Source organism: Phymastichus coffea, unplaced genomic scaffold (genome assembly GCF_024137745.1).
Source record: "Phymastichus coffea isolate CEN01 unplaced genomic scaffold, Cenicafe_Pcof_1.1 PCOF00011, whole genome shotgun sequence".
NCBI lineage: Eukaryota > Metazoa > Arthropoda > Insecta > Hymenoptera > Eulophidae > Phymastichus > Phymastichus coffea.
In genome coordinates this window covers 6,273,934-6,293,368 of record NW_026706822.1, presented here as the reverse complement: position 1 = coordinate 6,293,368, position 19,435 = coordinate 6,273,934, and the positions used below count along the sequence as shown (strand labels likewise).

At 42.7% G+C, this 19,435-nt stretch overlaps 1 protein-coding gene across 8 annotated transcripts in view; it reads right to left on the bottom strand.

Annotated features, from left to right (window-relative positions):
• Nucleotides 1-2,044: 2,044 nt before the first annotated feature.
• The window catches only part of LOC131672018 (uncharacterized), a 769,953-nt gene continuing 752,562 nt past the window's right edge, over nucleotides 2,045-19,435 (bottom strand). For all 8 annotated transcript variants that reach the window (XM_058948981.1, XM_058948937.1, XM_058948954.1 and 5 more), the window contains exon 11: nucleotides 2,045-2,229. In XM_058948981.1, coding sequence (XP_058804964.1) covers nucleotides 2,155-2,229 — 75 coding nt within the window. In that variant the 3' untranslated portion in view covers nucleotides 2,045-2,154. The remainder of the gene's footprint in view (nucleotides 2,230-19,435) is intronic.

Below are 19,435 nucleotides of genomic sequence, written 5' to 3'. Positions count from 1 at the left end.
AACGTGCTTACGGCACGTAGATAACAAGGCGTCGTTTGACCGAACTAACGAATAGGTTTAATAGGTTAACGGTTAAATGGCAGCCTGTTACAAATTATATATAAATTTATATAATTGGTACTATATGCCAGCATCTGTGCATAAGATACTTTATCATGGAGATAAAATCATTGACCATTTTGCACTAATTCCAATAGGTTTATTATCTGAAGAATCTCAGGAATCTTGAAACAAGGATGTGAAGCATTACCGAAAGATCGATAGAAGAAAGTGTAGTAGAATCGCTACTAATACCGATTTGATTCATAAATTACTTATTTCATCTGATCCATAGATCTCTAGTTTGAGATACAAAATGAAAAATACTAAACTTGAAATAGATAAGGCTGCAAAAAATATGTTAATATTGGAATAATGGTAAATTATGATTACAAGAAGAACCTTTTTAGTTTTAATCAAGCACCCCAAACAGTGAGAGGCAAGGGGACTCACTATAATCAAATTATTCTAAAGTCAAATATATTTGCACAGACAGATGACTCTGATTATCCTAAATTTATTTTGCCTAAAACATGTTCTGGAACCATGCTTAGAAACGGATATGAAGTGGACATATATATGTTCGACTATATAGCTAAGGAGTTATGGATTTGGGGTATAGAATTCATGGTTTCAGGGCTTAAGGTTTATGATTTACAAGAATAACGCTTCGTAGATCTCTGACGAATTGAATTACCAATAATCTCGTTCAAAAAATTTTTAATTCCATCAAATATTGTTTCATCTAGGTGATTTTGAATCAACCCGCCTCTATAGCTCCAATGTGCGCCGCTCCGTTAAACACGTATAGTTACGTATAGTACGTCAAATGATTTCGGTTAAGTGTCTTCTTTCCAACGGAGTTGAACTCACCTTAAGTCACTTGACTTGTGACACTCGATGTATCTTAGGTGTAAGTGGCTTTATGCCTAATCCGCTTAATCCTCTAAATGAAATCGGATTAAAACCTAAGCCTTTATAAATCGCTTAAACTAATGGGAAATGAAATGATGTAATCAGCGAATAAAATTAACTAACTTTAATTAGTAAAAATTACAGTCTTTTGTGGGCCGAAAGACTAACGCATGCGAATAGGATTTTACAATGAATTATTATTATTCGGTGAGAGAGAGAGAGAAGATTTGAAATTTACCGCGAAACTAACGCTCGGCGCGAATACAAAAAATTCGATATCGCGGTTGACAAAATACTACCGAATGTATTTTGTCACGCAATAATAAAGGGAGGTGCACTTATCCTGGGGTGCAATTACGGTGATCCGCCGTAATTGTTGATGAAGAAAAATCAACTGCCACTGCTCCTCTTATAAATCTGCTGCGCTGCCTCGCTCTCCTTTCGGCTACAATTCGCTGTTCTTGCACTGTTGCTGCTTTTTTGTCGCGGTAATATCGTTGCACTCTCGCACGTAAAATTGTTCCAACAAAACTTTGTATTCGTCGAAATACAGTGCAAACTAAACTCGACCGTATTGTCGCGAAAATAGCTAGGCATAACTGCCTCAATATTTCAAATGCTTGCGCGCTCCCTCTCTCTCTCTTAATTGTTCGAACTAACACGCGAGTTACAGAATCGCGAACGGATCTCTTAATTGAATGGACTACCGTTGCAATACACAAAACTTAAATTACATCAGTACATGTCAAAAGAAAATCCACGATTATAAAATATCACACAGATATTATTATGTGTTTTGATTCTCTAAACACAAATTCTATATCAGAATTATTTCATTACTTTTGAGTTCCTGTAAATAAATTGGAAATGCTTTTACTGAGAAATATGAAAATCAAAAAATCGTGATTAAGTAATTGGGCTGTACATGTAAATATTTGCAAGAAGATTAAGAATGGATTCGTAATCATAAAATCAAAATTAATTTAACTAAACCTGTTAAATAATTTGATCATAATTTATATTACTACTATAAGATAATATATTGTTATATTGAATACATAATAAGAGTCGATATGAATTATTTCTAATGTTTATTTTTTATACATATATTTTTTTCAATATTTGAGCTACATATGGATGTCTTTGAGTTACGGTAGAATGAATACTTGGCAATAATTACAAATGGATACGTTAGTCATTTCAGTCAAGAAGTATAAGTTCAAGTCCTGTATGAAAATTTCTACTTGTGTTGATGTCCAAACTATTTTTACTTGCCTGAAAATTCCAATATTATAAATATTAAAATATATAGTTTTAAATAATTTGTTATCCTTAATTAATATATAAATTTTATAAACAAATTTTCATTTATTGTTAAAAAAATGTATTTATGAAGTTGAATAATTGTAATGTAATCATTCGACTAAAATTGATGTTTTCTTTTCTAATGTCAATTACACAGATATCCTAATTCATTCAGTAAGGTATTCGAATCAATGGCAACCAATGTAATAGTAAGCTTCTTGATTCAATGCTTATAAAAATTGCGTTATGTTCAACCATTCCCCTTTCACATTTAGGCTAATGTAAGAATCATACATTATATTATTGATAAGACAGTGTACATTGAATTTGGCAATAAATGTAATAGCATGCCAGAAACCATCCTTTTCCTTATATCAACTTATCAGGAAAAAAATTAACAGAGTTCATAGTAAAAAATATCAAAGATTCATATTTGATGGTGATATGAGATGGGATAGCCACCTAACAAATAGTATTAGGAAACTAAATACTTCAATCTTACATTCAACAAGTTATCTAAAATAATTTCTAAAGAAAATTTTAGAATAAATTATCATGTGATATTTTATAGTATATATCCAATGAAATAATTGTATAGCGGCATATGCAGTGCAACGATTAGCGAAAATCGTTCGACTCGCGCGAGGTTAATGAGCGGCTGATCGAGAAAAGCCGCGATCGGTTCGCGAGAGAGAGAGGGCGCGTAGGGGCAATGACCGGGAGGGGAGCGTTCAACAGGCAGTATGACTGTGTCACTCAGTCCGCCTGTATCGTGCAGCTAACCTGTTCCCGAGCCGTTCTAAGTTTTCGCGTGGTGGTGCTAAGGCGAACAGTGCGAACTTTGGTGCGGTGTGCTGGGTGCAGCAGCAGCAGCAATAGTAGCAGCAGTAATAGCAGCAGCAGCAATAGCAGCAACAGCAGTAGCAGCGACAGCAGCAACAACAACAGCAGCAACAGTAATCGCGGCGGTGCGGCGAGCAGCGAAGCGGCGTTTCAGCAGTTTGTTGTTCGGATACGGTTGGCCACCGTATCCTCATCGTTCTCGCGGTAGATGCACCTTCCCCTTTTTATTATTGTTAATAGCGTGCGATCCCGCGCAGCGTGCGCCAGGAAATTAATTGTTACGTGCGAGCGGCTAGTTCGCGGTGACCGCGGTTTTCTCTCTCTCTCTCATACGGCGTGTATTGTCATTCGCGCAAGCGTGCGCAAGACTCTCGGTAGATCCCCCGTGTATTCGATTTTATTGAATAAATCAGTCAATCGTCATTGTTAAATCAAGTAGTCGTTATTTTGTCTTTCCTTTGTCTGGAGGTCGCAAGTGTTTGTTTCGATTTGAATAAGCCGGTAGTGTAGCACGGATCGCGTTGATACCGGTAGAAGGGAATCGTCAAACGTAGTTTCCAGCAGCGGCCGCGCGAGCGCTACTAAGTAAGGGCGACAGCGCCGCCAAGCGGTGAGTTGGGGGAACCCAACTCGGAATAGAGAAGAGACTCTGCGCAGGCGCACTCCGAGACAAGGTAGGTTGATGTGCTTTGAGCACATAGATAACTAGGCGTCGTTTAGTAATTATATAGATACGTTCCAGAGGTATTATAGACTAAACGGCAGCCTGTTACAGCAGGAAGGATTAGAGGATCTACGAGCACTAGAACCTAGAATACGCAAAGTAATTAACAAGAATAATTTTATACTTGAAAAAACCCACTCAATATAGAACAATCATTTAAATATTAATCACTGCTATATCATTACAATAAACTAATACAATAATATACAGAAAAAAAAGAGGAAAAATAGCTTCCAATTTCCTAAAATAAACAAAAACATAAACATTATAACAAGCTATATTAGGACCTTAATATACTACAGAAATCTGTCGAAATAACTAAAAATACTTGTTTCGGAGTCTTTAAAGCGCTTGCAATAGAATTAATATTCATTTAACAAGAACGTTTGATACCTTAAATCTAAAACTATTTAGATTTTACCGTGCTTTATTGTGATTTGCTACTGAAAATTCTGTTTTTGATTAGTGATGTCATATGAGAATGTAACAGAAGTTTCTATATCATTTATATCAATATTGACCAAGCTTGGCCTTGCATTTTTTCTTTATCAAGCACAAGTCTTAACAAGAAACTAAGTGTTTAGCAACGTCGCTGTGATGTCATTAACAGATGCATTTGACCACGCCATTACTAAGGTGCATTTCCACTTAGATGATTTTTTCCCCTATTCATGAATGTATAATAAAAGTTTTAGGATGAAACTGTTCAATTATAAAAATCAATGTATCGGCCTGCTCACTTAGTTTTTCGATATGCTCCAGAGTCACTGATTCTCTTGCTATTAGCAAGCGATCTCCAAAAATGGGTATTGATCATTAGTTGTAAATTTTAACCTTAGTGAATTATTATAATAATGGTCAACTTTGTAAATTTTCAATACAACGATGATGTTGAGTAAGACTAGTTTTCGGACTCATTGAAGATATAGCTTCAGCGAAGTAAACTGACAATATATAAATATTATTATATGCTGTTTTTCGCTTATTGATAAAGAATTATAGAAATAATTTTTTTTGGATTATAGCTCATTATTATTTTTGTTTTGAGCTGGAATCACATTCATATTCTTTTTTCCATGGTCTTTTATTTGATTTTACGTGACGCTGGTATATTGAGTTTAACTTTACGTTTAGCTCTTTGAGTGGTATGTAGGTTATTTTTATTTTGTTTATTCTGTTTATAGGTTAATGCTTGTTTATCATCATTATCATGATCAGTTACGATTTGAAGTATCAATTTCTTAAATTTTATTTGTTAGCCATTGAATATTTATCTAATACTTTTTCCAAAATGATTGCTTAGCTTTTCAGTTTACTATTCTTACCTAGAATTGTAGAACATCGTGTACAAGTTGTATAACAATTTGTACAAGTCATTATAACAGATTATTATTTTACAACCAGCTGAGAGATTCGAGAAGACAATATAAATTTGAAAATAAAAAAAAACATATAAGCAAGTAATATGACAGATATTAAAATCAAAATAAACACAAGTGAGATGATTTGATTGTGACACTCACTATGCGCGTTTGGGGAATAATCGTATTTGATTATTCCGCCAACGCGTCACATACTCGCGAATGAAAGGAGAGAGTGAGAGAGAGAGAGAGACGACCTGATCTGACGAAGATTGATGGTGGGAACCGTTATTGAGGTAGCTGGCAGGCCGAAGATAGGCTGGATAGATGTCTTCCTGATGCTCTAGGCGACAATCTGAGATTTTTTTCTCCACCGTTTGCGTAGTGTCGTTTCGGTCCCTGCTTATCTCTGCCTGGTGATTTATAAGTCTGGTCGCTCTATATTCTAATGCACGCTCTCGGTCGTCACGGTCGATCCTCCCTGATCAACTCTGTCTCCAACCGCGCGTGTGCCGGCTCGAGCAATGCCGGCGGCTTCGTTCTCTCGAGCGGATCGCCGCGGGTTGCTCGCACTCGCTTACTCGTCTTACGCAACGTATCTAATCCTCTTTCTTCTCTCGCTCCCAATTAGCTCCCATTGACGAAGCCCGGCACAGGTATTGGTCCTGAAATAAAGCGTTGCGAGCATCGGTACGAGTTCTCGATTTCCATCACACACGCCATGATCACAGCGAAAGAGCGAGTCGCGAAAGAGACAGAGCGAGCCAGACAGGGCCGGCTATCCCAGCTAGGACTCCGTCACAACCCCCCCCCCCCGCCACCAAGTCATCATCCTCTCCTCGATGATCAACTCACGATCATCTCGCTCCTCTCCGCGAGTGTCTAAAGCGAACGTTCTCAAAAGGAAACAAAAGGAATAAAAAAACACATTCCTATTTTGTTTTTATTTCAAAAAAATAAAAACAAAAGATCTAGCAAACAACACACTACTTACAACCTTGTTTTTGGGTCGTCCGAGCCCGGGGCCTGCTCGGCGGAAGGCGCATCGACCACCATCACCAGCGACCCTAGCACGGGAGGGATATAAGGGCGAGCCACCTCCTTATCCCTGCTGTTCGAACTGGAGCTCTGATGTTTTTGTCGAACATCGTACCGCAACTACTTACAAGGGAACCACCCCAACCCGACCTCACCGATTTGAATGATTTTGGGATATGTTGTAATACTTGAAAAAAAATTAGATACGTGTTTTTTTTATCGCCCTATAAGGACTTTTAAGGGGTGAAATCCACCCTGAAAATCAACCCCTAAATATTATTTGCATTGTATTACATATAGCTGTTGTAACGGGGTGGGTACCATTTAATTAATTTTATCCGCGTAATCGTATTGAAAAACGCACGTAATTACCTATGTTCAATACGAAAGTCGGAGAGCAAGAGGGAACAGGTGTCAGTCAACCAACAAATCTACTAATACGGAATAAACACGTCAAAAGTACTGGTTAATATCACATACGAGAACTCTTTATTACTTCTGAATGTTACACTAGAATTGGCCGGCGTGTTTATGTTTACAGTGGTGCTCGCACGACGACAACATACATTGTCGGATCGCTCACCGCTCTTTGTTAGCAGAGCTATTACATGCACGCTTCGCTTCGAGTACGGAAAATAGATTAACCGGCATGCAATCGCGGTCGCGACATTAAGCTGACCAGCTTACCTTTTTAGCAGTCGTACGCAGAGCGGAAGAACAAGTCACACTTTCGTTGCGATAAAGTCTGTCTTTTGTTTACCGCGGATCGCGAATTCGCACGCAGGTGGTTTCGCCCTCGATGGCGAAACACCTGGTTCACTCTTGGCTCCGTAGGAGATGACGCTGCTTCTGCTGGCTCGGGCGACCCTCCGGATAACTTGGTAACGACAACCACTCGATCTCTCTGGTGCGCGCAGGTAATTAGTTTGCGAGTCTCGATTTTCACGTACTCCGCGCCGGTAGCTAGTTCCGTACTCGTTCGTTTTCAATCGCGCATGTTCCGCCTCGTCGCGTGCCGAATTCCCGCGTTACATTTTTCGTCTCCCGGTAAGTGCTGCCCCCGCAGGCTGCACTTAGGTTGGACTATTAGCGCTAATTTGACGTTTACCGTCACACTGTGTATAAATGAGTAATAATAATAGTTATTATTTTTTAAACGTAAAGTTAATTCGTAATAAAGAAAAATAACAAGTAATAACAGTTAAAAATTATTAATTTCAAAAGTGGAAGTTTAATATAGTTATCATTTCTTTTTTAATCATTTACAATTTGTCAATGAGAAAAGAAATTATAACAAATAATTGATTATATTAATAGTTATAAATAGTTATTATAGTCTCCATTCCTATACTTATAAACTATTTACTTTTTTCAATTTTCACTTGTGGTTTAGTTTAGTTTTTGTTGGTACTTTACTTTGCTTTACACTTTATCTTATTTACAATTCTGTCTTATCAATGGCTCGAAGAAGATAAGTTATATCAAATCTACGCCCCTTACGATAATAAGATATCCGATACATATTTCATTATTCATAGTAGTTGAAGAAAAGTCAAGTATTTAAAATCTAAAGTTTTTTTATAGTGCTGGATTTATAAATAAACTTCTTTCTATATTTACATACAAATTTCCCGAACACGAAAATACGAGGTCTGTCCGGAAAGTATCGGGCCTACGTTTATATCTTCGCGCCATAGTGTTCGAGCTATCTCTATCGGACAGAAACGTCAACAGTAAAGCCTCACGAATCTATTGGTTACTTACTGACACCTGCCGCACGTATAGTTCGTGCGCAGCGTGTCTTTGTTTACAGTGCCTTTTTTGCGTTCGTCGGATTTTGATATTGTCAAAAATGACTGAAAAACAAGATCAACGAATTTGTATCAAATTTTGCTTTCAATTCGGAAAAAACGAGTACGGAAACTATTGAAATGATGCAAAAGACCTTCGGAAGCGAGTGTATGAGCAAAACACGAATAAAAGAGTGGTATAAACGGTTCAAGGATGGTCGCACTTCTGTCGATAGTGATTCTCGTTCCGGCCGACCTTCGACGACAAAAACCGCAGATAATATTGAGCGGGTGCTACTTGCAATCGAACAAGATCGTCGTATGACTGCAAGAACTAGAAAAAGACCTTGGGATACCAAAACTATCATTTCAGAAATTTTAGCCAAAATTTTAAAAAACTTTGTGAATATTACATATAAAAGGCATAATGAAGTTTACCATTGGGCTCGAATGAATCCAAGTCTTCATAAGCTGCTTAAACACGGCTGTCAAATTGCAAGAAAATTTCCGATGCCAATGGCATATTTTGCCGAAGATGCGAGCAAAGCCTGTCACAAATTTTTTAGACGAAATATGACATGCAAGACAAACTAGTCAAAAAGCTCGCCTTCAAGATATCTTTAATAGAGCAATTTACTTAAGCGATTCTTCTATTTCTTTAGTTTACATAAAAAAGAGGATTCGATTTCATAAAAATGATATTATTCCAGCAGAAGCTGCTTCATATTTCCAAATTTAATAGTACCTTTAAGAACCAATGAAAGTGTTTATTCTTATATTATAGTTAGTTAGTTTATTTATTTACAACTTATATGTTACATTTGGTTTTCATTTCTTATATTACAATTATGTCTCGTATCCAGTTTGTGTAATTGATAATGTATGTGTTTTGTGTGTGTGTGTTTTGTGTATATGTGTACGTATGTAGGTGTGTCTGCAACTCTTGCGTTCCCGTCTTATGCTTCTGTCTGTTCAGCTCTTCCGCCCATTTTTCTGTTGATTAGTCTTCTCTTCCTCTCTCTCTCTCTCCAAGATCTGCCTTTTCCGCTCTTCTGTTTTTCACTTTCTTGCATATTTTCTTTTTGACTTTTTCCTTTGTTAATTTCTTTTGCCTTTTCACTTTTGCCTTTCCTTTGCTTTTGCTCTCATTCTTGCTAATCATTTCATCTATCTATCTCCTTATTAGGGCTTTGACACCTTTTTCTTAATTCCTATTGCTCTCTCTGCCTTTCCTTTCCTCTCTACCTGCCTTTCCCGCTTCCTGATTTTCTCTCTTAACCTCAACTTTTCTTTTTTTTCTTTATTCCTCTCTCTCTGCTTTTTCCTGCTCTTCTCCTAGCCTCTCTCTCTACTCCACTCTTCTTCCGCCTCCACGTTCTTTTCACCTCTATTTCTCTCCTCAAACACTTTTCCTCTTCAACTCTCAAAACTCTTTTCTCACCAAAACTCGCACTCACAGCCAAGACACGTCCACACTCTTTCACCGTCCTCTTATTCTCTATTCTTATATTATAAATCTATATATTGTATTCTTGTGTTATGTTTGTATTAAAAAATAAGGTACTGAATTAAATGAAAACTCAAAGAAAGAAAGTTTTAAAATTATTTCAAGCTTCACCTCAAAAACAATTTAAAATATTTGTTAGAAAATTACTTTTTGCTTTTTTTCTTCATAAGATCTGCAGTTTATAAAGATAATATTCTAATTAGTAAGATAGTAAGATAATATTTTGCGAAAGATTCAAAGTTTGTAAAGTTTAAAAAATATGACTTCAGCTGACAATTACTTATCAAGCTAGTTCTTTTACGAGTATAATAATGGTTAATTTAGATAAAATAAATTTTGAAAATCACTTGGAATCTTGGCATCATATATTTTTATAGAATTTTTAAGTAATTTAAACACCCAGAAGTATAATTAAAAGTTCAATACTGTGATTTCAGTCGCGATGTCGCCGTCAAGCGGTGCGGAAGTGCAACCGCCTGACGCATCATCGCTACATAAGCATTTCAAGTGTCATCCAAATACAAAAGTAGGAGCAGTTGTGTGTTTAGTATGTGGAAATTTCTATCATACGAGTGAAATAGTAGCAAAAATCAATGCAGGAAATGCAATCAAACTAATAAACAGCTCATTCATAATATGCCAGGAGCATCCAAATTTTGCACTAACATCAAACTTGTCATATAGGGACTTAAGTGAACAAGCTAGTGCTTTCATAACACAATTCAAACTTGTAAGCAGAGAGGAAATAAAACAAGAAATACTAAATGAGCTCGTGCATGAGAAACAAATAATGAATGAAAACGATGAACATATGGATTTAACACAAATAAGTGAATTAGATGAAATACAACAACTAAAAGCTGAAAATAACTTATTGAAAGAACTCTACAAAGAAACAAAGGAAAAAAATGAATTACTAAATGAATTTCTCATCAAAGAAAAGCAAAATAGGAATGAGTTATTAGCAAAAGAAAAGAAAAATAAACCAAATAACATATTTAAAAATTCATATGCAGAAACATTGAGTTTACCAAAGCCTAAGCCAAAAAAGGTACCAAGACTTATTATCAAACGAACTAATAAAAATAATACCACTAATTTAGAAAATACCGTAGCTCACTATCTTATCAAAGATAAAACAATACAAACAAAAAAAAAAATAAAACAGTAAATAACGATACTGTCATAATTAACTGCATGAATGAAGAGAGTATTAACACTATAGAAAAAACATTACACAAAAAAATACACACGTTTGCTAAAATTGAAAAAGAGCAAATTAGGAAACCAACAGTTAAAGTTACTGGCATCAGCAAATCTTTCACACAAAATATGCGACACATTGAGTAAGATATAAACCAAAGAAATTTCCACAATTATGATGACAAAGGTAAAGTAATACACACATACACTAATGAGAAATTGCAAACTATGACAGTTATAATGGAGGTATCAGCTAATTTGTACAAACACATTAGAGAGAATAAAAGCAGACTTTTTGTTGGTTGCCAAAACTGCAAAGTCTATGACATTATAAATACAAGCCCTAGTTATAACTGTGCTAGGTTTGGACATAGTGGGAGCAAATGTAAAAATGAAGCCACGTGTTACAAATGCGGCAGTAATCACACTGGTAGTCAATGCAACAATAAAACACAAACATGTCCTAATTGCACATACCACAATACTAAATACAAAACTAAATTTGATACTAAACACAGTGCAATTGACAGCCAATCTTGTGAAATTTTAAAAGCAAAAATAAACAAATACATTGAAATGACGGACTACCCCATAATGCCAACACACCAACGCTACTTCGGAAAAATAGAACACCCGGCTGCAGAAAAACCAACAATTAACGCGCGTCCTGCTCTATGAAGCGGCGCATCATTAGCGTCATTAGCCTCCATATCCTCGCTCAACTTACATGGTCACAATAATACGAAATACAAATAAAAATGCATCCCATCGATGAAAATATTAGCAACGAAATTATTATTAATAACACTGATGAATTAAATGAGCACATAATAACAGAAAAGGAAATTATTATCTGTGTTAATATCAGAAGTTTGAATGCCAATTACACCAAACTTCTAACATTTATAAACAACCTACAAAAAAAACCAAGTGTTATAATATGTACTGAAACATGGAATTTACAACATTTCCTAGTCTTCAATATTGAAGGATACAGTATGTACTATAACAATAGTAGTATTAATAAGGCTGATGGCGTGGTGACCTATATCAGAGACGACATAATTGAATCAACAGAAATAATTCAAATACAAAATTTAAAAATTTTACAAACTACAATACAGTTAGAAAATGAAAAAACTATACTGTTAGCAGCTATATACAGATCACATAACCTACACAAACCACAATTCATACAATCGATCAAAACATACATAACTCAACACATAAAGAAAAAAAATTCAATATTAATAGGCGATTTCAACTGCGACATTTTAAGCCAAGATCCTTGGGATCAAGAATTCTTGCAAATGTTAATGGGAAAAGGACACCATCCAGGATTTAATACGATTACCAGACCTTCGCTGGACAACAACAACAGTGGAACATGCATTGATAATTTTTTTATAAAAATGAAAAATAACGCATACAAAACTTTCAACGTCAACACCCCGTTCAATGACCATTATCCACTAATAATGGCGTTGCAGAACCAAACGAAAAGCATAAATCACTCACATAATAAAAAACAAATTAATTACCGAAAACTTCAACATATAGCTCAAACTATAAATTGGAATGAAAATAGTGAAACTAATGATACAAATCAATCTATCAATTATAACGGGGTTTTGACCCAGCGCGGGTCACTCGTTATATAAATTACGAGGGGAATAAACAGCTCGGTGTGGGCCTTGTAATAGGCTACGCAAAGCCTAGCCCAGCGGCGACAGGAACGTTGTGGTGCAGCGTCTGTTACCTTGGCTCGCGGAGAGCGTCGTGTAGTCCTATGGGCGCTTTGGAATAATCGCGAAATTTAGGTGCGAAAGCCGGACGGAACGGGATTGATTACGATAGGTAAAAGGAAGCGCAAAAGAAGGAAACAGATATACAAACAGCATCGAGTTTACTACGGAAAGTAATACAAAATTAATACGCAGCGTAAGCGGGAGAGAGAGTGGCGAAAGCTAGCGAGAGAGACATGTATTCGAGGAGGTACTTACAATAATATCTCGGCGTTAGCCCTGCAGGCGATGTCCTCAGCCTCGCACGTGGCTCGCGATGACGCGCAGTGTATAGCTCGGGTGCAGTCAAGAAACTGGCGGCCTTAAAGGCTCGCACGCGTGGTCGCAGGAACTAGCCCGCCAAAGGCACTAGGGGCAATCTCGGCACCGGTATCTTACACCGAGTAGACACTCGCGTACTCGCAGGCAATCGAAATGTCAGTCACAAAAGTTAGTCGCGAAAAGTCGAGTAACAAAAGGTCGCAAGCACAAGTATAGCCGCTCGTCACACGTCCACGTGCTTCGTAGTCGCCGGTACAAAAGCGAGACCTTATCGCGCGCCTCTCCGAACTCTTCTCCTCGCGCGCGTCGCGCCGACCTCCCGAATTCTCTCTCTCGCCCTCTATTAGCGCTCTCTCTGACTTACCTTTGGCTGCCATACATGTGGGATAAATATAAGACAATTACATATATAAGAATAATCACAATTATGTATGGGGAGAGAGAGACATAACGAGGGTCTGGCCGCTCGTTATATGCCCCTTCCCCAGACTGGGTAGCAGGGCGTACCAGGTCGAAAAACCTGTCTCTCTCCACCAAGCAAGGAAAATTAATTGATAAAGAAAAATCAAGGCATCGTAGTGGTAAAAAAATGTTTTATTTATTTATACACTAGAAACTCTAGGTGGAACGTAGCTTACCGCGACTCTCTCTACTCGCGCGGATCGCAAATCTAATAGTAACGCGTGACAAAAGAAAACGAGAAGAGAAAAAAAACATGGGCGTCAATGCCTGATTCTTGGGGAAAAACCTCCAGGGCGAGGTCGCGAGGATGGTCATAGCGCTTAGGTTTAGACCTAGTGCTCGGATACACCTCGTCTGTCGCCGTCGTCCGCGGGGGTGACCGACGACTCTTCTCGATCTCGAAGGAAGGCTTCCCTGCGTTGACGCGTTTCGACCGTGCTGTACGAGTACGGCTCGTCTCCCGCGGCTCCTTGCAGGGCAAAATAGCCTGGCGTGCGGCGCGTCCGGTCGTTCGGGATGGCCTGGTTGGAAGCTCGACGGGAGTGGGACGTTCCTTCCGCCATTCGGGGATCGCCTCCTGGAGGTAGTCCTTGAGCTCTATGGCCTTCTGCAGTCTGGTCGCGTAGGTTCCCGCGATAGCGAGACCGCGGGACCCATGACGATCGACGAAGGCGAGTCCGTCTCGGTAGGCCTTCTCTTCCTCCTTTTCCGCGGCTAGCCGCGCCTTTCTGCAGGCGGTGAAATGAGCCTGGAGGACCTTCCACTCCTCTTCGAGGGTAGGTGGCTCTTTCGCCGTCGGGGCCGGGTCTACCTTGGCCTTGAGGCTCGTAGCGACGTCGCGTTCCTTGGGGCCGTAGCCGCGCTGCCGCAGGATGGCCTCCAAGCGTTCGGCGGCCGCCATGGCGGAACAAGGAGACTCGTTGGCGTGCTTCAGGTTGCGGTCCGGTGAATCCTCACCTTTACGGCCTGCACCGTCTTCCGGCCGTCTCGGCCTGCGTAGCATCCTCTGGGGGAGGTCTACGGTAGTCTCCGCGGAACTGGCGTCGCTGTCATCATCTGACGAGGCCCGCGACTTGTTGGCTGGGATATCCTCTACCGCGTTGGAGTAGGCCAGGGCTGGAGCCGGAGAGGCGTCCCTGCGCGTCGACGGCGCAGCGTTTCGGCGCGATGCAATAGCTACGGCCGCTGTGAATGCATCATGCAGCACTTCTTCCATCCATACGGCGAGGGGAGCTATTTCGGCGTTGGTCAGCATCCTCTACAGGGCGAAGCATACGTAATGTTAAGCAAGAAAACGAGCTCGATTAGCTGCATCAAGCGATAGCGTCTGCTAGGGAAGCAGGAAGCTTTGAAGCAGTAACAGAGTTTTATTAGCATAGAAGGTGAGATAAGCAGAAAGAAAATGAGGAAACAAGCAAAGTCGTAGGGTGTTAGTTCCTGGAACGCAAGCGCTGAGGGGATACGTCGACGGGAGCATGCATTTTCTGCTTGCGAGGACGACCTCTTCTCCTTGGGGCGGTCGGTATTTCGCCTTGCGCAAGGTCCTGTCGTGGGCTTGCTGAGGCCTCTGGCCCTATAACCTTCGTGACCGAAACGTCGTTGTTCGAGGTATCGCGCTCGTCGCTTTCTTACGTGCGATCGGGTGAGAAAATTCCTTTCAACGACAACGTTTCGTCGTTTTCGTTTCCTTCAAGGAGAGGACTGTCAGCTGCATCATCGGGGCACTGGGCTCCGTCGAAACACGGGCGCAAGTCGCAAACGGCGACTTTACCAACGTCACAACCTTCTTCGTTCTGGAGTTGGTATGAGTTGGGACCGAGGCGTGCGGTAACGATGAACGGGCCCGCGTATTTCGGGCTGAGTTTCGCGGTCGTCTGGTTAGCGGCGGAGGACAGCATACGATTCTTCGCCCAGACTCTATCACCGACGTTATACCTGACGTCGCGATGCTTAGCGTTGTAGTACATCTCCTGTCTATCTTGGGCTTCTCGCGAGTGTTGCAGTGCAACGGCTCGGAAGTCGTCAAGCTTGTTAATTCGAGCGTGCCAGTCGGCGACCGCGGCCGTCTCGAGGTTCCGAGCCACGGCGCGTTCTTCCTCTCGTTTCCTCGAGTTTGGCAGCTCGGGATGGCGTCCGTAATTTAGAAAAGCGGGGCTCGTGCGCACCGCTTCGTGTATTGCCGTGTTGAAGGCAAACGCGAACTCTGCTATGTGCGCATCCCACGTCGAGTGCTTTTCCTCGATAAACGCTCGAATCATTGTTTTGAGCGTGCGATTTACGCGTTCGGTCGGGTTGCTCTTGGGCGAGTACGGGGCGCATGTCGCGTGTATCACGCCGAACGAGTCCAGAAAGTCGTCGACATCTTTATTCTTGAACGGAGTACCGTTGTCAGACAAGAACTTTTTAGAGATCCCGAAACGCAGAAACACACGTTCTTTCAGTTGGTATCGGATGATTTTCCCAGTAATCTTACGGAGAGGGACACATTCGATCCAACGGGTGAAGAGATCGAGAAAGACAAGCAAGTGCTCGTAGACCTGCGCGGATCGCGGGAAAGGGCCCATGGTATCGCCGGACACAATTTCCCACGGTCGCGTGACAAGGTGTCGTCCCATCAATCCTGCTGGTGTGACTTGTAAGGCCTTGACCTGCTGGCAGATTTGGCAATTCTTGACGTAATATCCTACATCGTGATGGATCTTCGGCCAATAATAGCGGAGGCTCGCGCGCTTGTGGGTTTTGTAGCGGCCAAGATGTCCTGCTGTCGGCTCCTCGTGGCATTCGGATAAGACTCGTGCCCGGTCTTCCTTTCGGATAACGAGCTTCCAAGCGTCGTCATCGGTTCCGAAGAGGTCGTCGATGATGGGGTCAGGCTTATAAATATATAACCGGCCGCCTAAAACCTTCCAATAGGGGTTATCCGTGGGCCGCTCGAGGACCTCCTGCATCCTCTTGCGGTACCACGGGTCGTTGATGCTCTCGTCGAGTGTCAACGAAGCGGTAGCCGCGAGCTCGTCTTCGTCGGCCTCAAACATGCGTGAAAGCGCGTCAGGCACGACGTTGTCCTTACCCCTGCGATGTATGATATCGAAATCATACGATTGCAACGCGAGGGACCAGCGACCAAGCTTACCGTTTGGGTGTTTCAGATTAGTGAGCCATTTAAGGCTCTGGTGGTCGGTTACAACTGTAAAGTGATACCCCTCCACGTAGGGTCGGAACTTTTCGGTCGACCATACGACAGCGAGGCACTCACGCTCGGTAACCGACAAGCGACGTTCGCAAGCCGTCAAGGCGCGGCTCGCGAAGCACAGAACTCCATCTTCACCGTCGATATGCTGCAGCAGAACGCTTCCAAGGCCAGTATCGCTCGCGTCACATTCGATGATGAACGGCGCAGTGAAATTGGGCCTGGCTAGGACAGGGGCCGTTGCCAAAAGGGCTTTGACTTGCTCGAAAGCTTGTCGTTGCGCCTCCTGCCATTCAAATTTGGCGTCCTTGCGAGTGAGTGCGTTAAACGGCTCACAAATCGTGGCGTAATCGCTTAGAAATTTTCGATACCACGAGGCCATGCCCAAGAATCTGCGCAAAGCACGAAGATTTTTCGGGGCTGGGTACTCGAGTATCGATGCGACTCGTTCAGGATCGGGGCATGTACCATCGCGATTTACCAGCACGACGAGATAACGCACCTCGGTCATGCAAATCCTGGACTTCTTGCGATTGATCGTAAGGCCAGCATCACGTATTCTTTTTAGAATATGCGTGAGCCAGCGGACATGCTCTGAGAACGTTTCAGTAGCGATGATCACGTCGTCAAGATACGCGAAGGCATAAGGCTCCATCTCGGGCGAGATGAGCCTGTTGGCCAACATCTGAAATGTTGCCGGGGCACCAGCCAATCCGAAGGGCATCCGAACAAATTCAAATAGCCCGAGTCCTGGGACGGTCAAAGCAGTTATCGGGATGGCCCTCTCCGAAAGAGGGACCTGCCAAAATCCGCTCGCGAGGTCAATTGCGCTCACGAATCTGGCGTGCTGGAGCTTTCGCAATATCGCGTCCATAAAGGGCAGCGGATATGTGCTCACGCGAGTAACGCTATTCACCTTCCGGTAATCCACACAAAATCGGTATTCGCCATCGGGTTTCCGAATCATCACCACCGGGCTGGACCACTCGCTGCGGGACTTACGAATAATTCCCATTTGCAGCATTTTATGCACTTGCACGTGCATCTCCTCTTCGATCTTATGCGATACCGGATAATATTTCTGTTTAATCGGGCGCGCGCTGCCGATGTCGATGTCGTGCTCGATTCATCCGGTACAGCCGAGCTGCTCGCAGGAAGGTTCGGGCAGGAGGTCATTCATCACTCGATCGATTTCTTGTCGCTGCTCCTTCGAGATCTCTTCGATACCCAGGGCCGCCAGCGACATCGCCTCCTCCGCACGAAGTGAGGAGACGGTGGTTGGGACTTCCTGATCGTAACCTTTAATCCTTATCGTGTTGGTCTCGGGATCCAGACACGCGGAAAAGGCTCGAACGAAGTCACTTCCGAGGGTGCAATCTGCATCAGCCTCGCTCAAAATGAGTACGTCGATCAAGTGGGTAACACCACCTATCGTAAAGGGTAACTGTACGTTACCGATGATAGGGACATAATGACCATCGACTGCTTTCGCGCCGGGCCCGACATATATGTTGACGCGCTTGTTCATCGCGGCAGCAATCTGAAGGGCGATGGGACTCAGAACGGTGCGCGAGGCTCCAGTGTAGTACAGAGCCCTGCAGGTAAACGGACCGATGCTAAGCGTCAGCCACCATCTGGGGTACTTCTCTACCAACGCGCTCGTCGCAAAACTATCGGAACGCGTTGGCACTTCTCCCGCGGGGGCATCTGCAGCGAAGGTCCGGGTCGCCATCGGAACGGTAGGGACCTCATCTACGCGTTCCTCTCCACGTTTTTTGGTGCCTCGATTTTTGAGCACTCGGGACAGGTGGCGTTGGCGTACCCAGGCCAGCTGCAGTCCCAACAGAGTAATCTCTCAGCATCGAGGCCGGGAGGCTTGCCCTTATTTTTATCCGACTTGGGAGTGATGACTTGGGCCCGACCGTTTCTTGCCGGGCGGCCACGGCCGCTTGCCCCGCTCCGTCTTCCCTCGCGTTGACGCGGGTAGGCCGGAGGTTTGCCATCTTTCGGGGAGCCGACGGTGGCCGGTTCCTGTGCTACGTCCTTAAGGGGAACGGGAAGCCCTTTCTTAGCCGCCGCAAGTTGCTGCCACTTTTTATCGAAAAACTTTTGGAAAGATTTTTCGAAGTCAGCCTCAGAGAAAGAAGACTTTTCTACCACAGACGCGATGCTCGCTTTAGCCCTCGCTGGCGCTTTGGCTCTAGGCTGGTATGCCGCGTCGGGCAGCATGCTCTGTTCTGCGGAGGGGGAGCTTTCCAGTGTTCGTCGGACTCCGCGATCTCCACTTCCATGGCTTTGGCTAACAACTGCGGTAACGACGCGAAGTAGTTCTGAGTCTTTTTCAACTCTTTCTTCAGTTTAGGCAGCATATTATCGATCGCCAAGTTGATCTGGTCTGCGACGCTCCATGGCCTTTCGAAGCGGCTAAAAATAGTATTCAGCGCTGCAAGGTAATCGCGGACCGGTTCATCGGGGCCCTGTGTCCTCAGGTGCGCTTCAACCGATAGGTTACGGTTGTACTTCCTGGATTTACTATAGGCGGATAGCGCGGCGTCTCTGAACTGTTCATACGACGACCATGTGGGCCGTAGCAAGCGGTACCATCGAAGCGCAGATCCGCGAAACAGGGTGGACAACGAGTCTAAAAGCTCGTCTTCCGCTATTCGATCTAGGCAGCAGTTTTCTTCAACACGCTTTAAAAATTCCTCGATGCTGATGGTGCCGTCTCCCGCGAAGGAAATCTTCCATTCCCTGATGGTTTTCCCTAAATTCCTGGTTGAACTCATCGAACGGGAGGTTGGGAGAAGTGGGCTCGATCGCCAATTGGGGACACCGAAGCTCGAAGGGAGTTGGGCTTGCGCAGCGGCCGTTTGTTGCGCGCCCGTCGCTTGCGAGAGCGGACGACTTGAAGATGTGACCCCCCTTCCCTAGCTCGAGCTTGCGGGGATGTGAGAGATCGCGTTGGGAAACTCAGCTTCCCTTAATCGCGTGT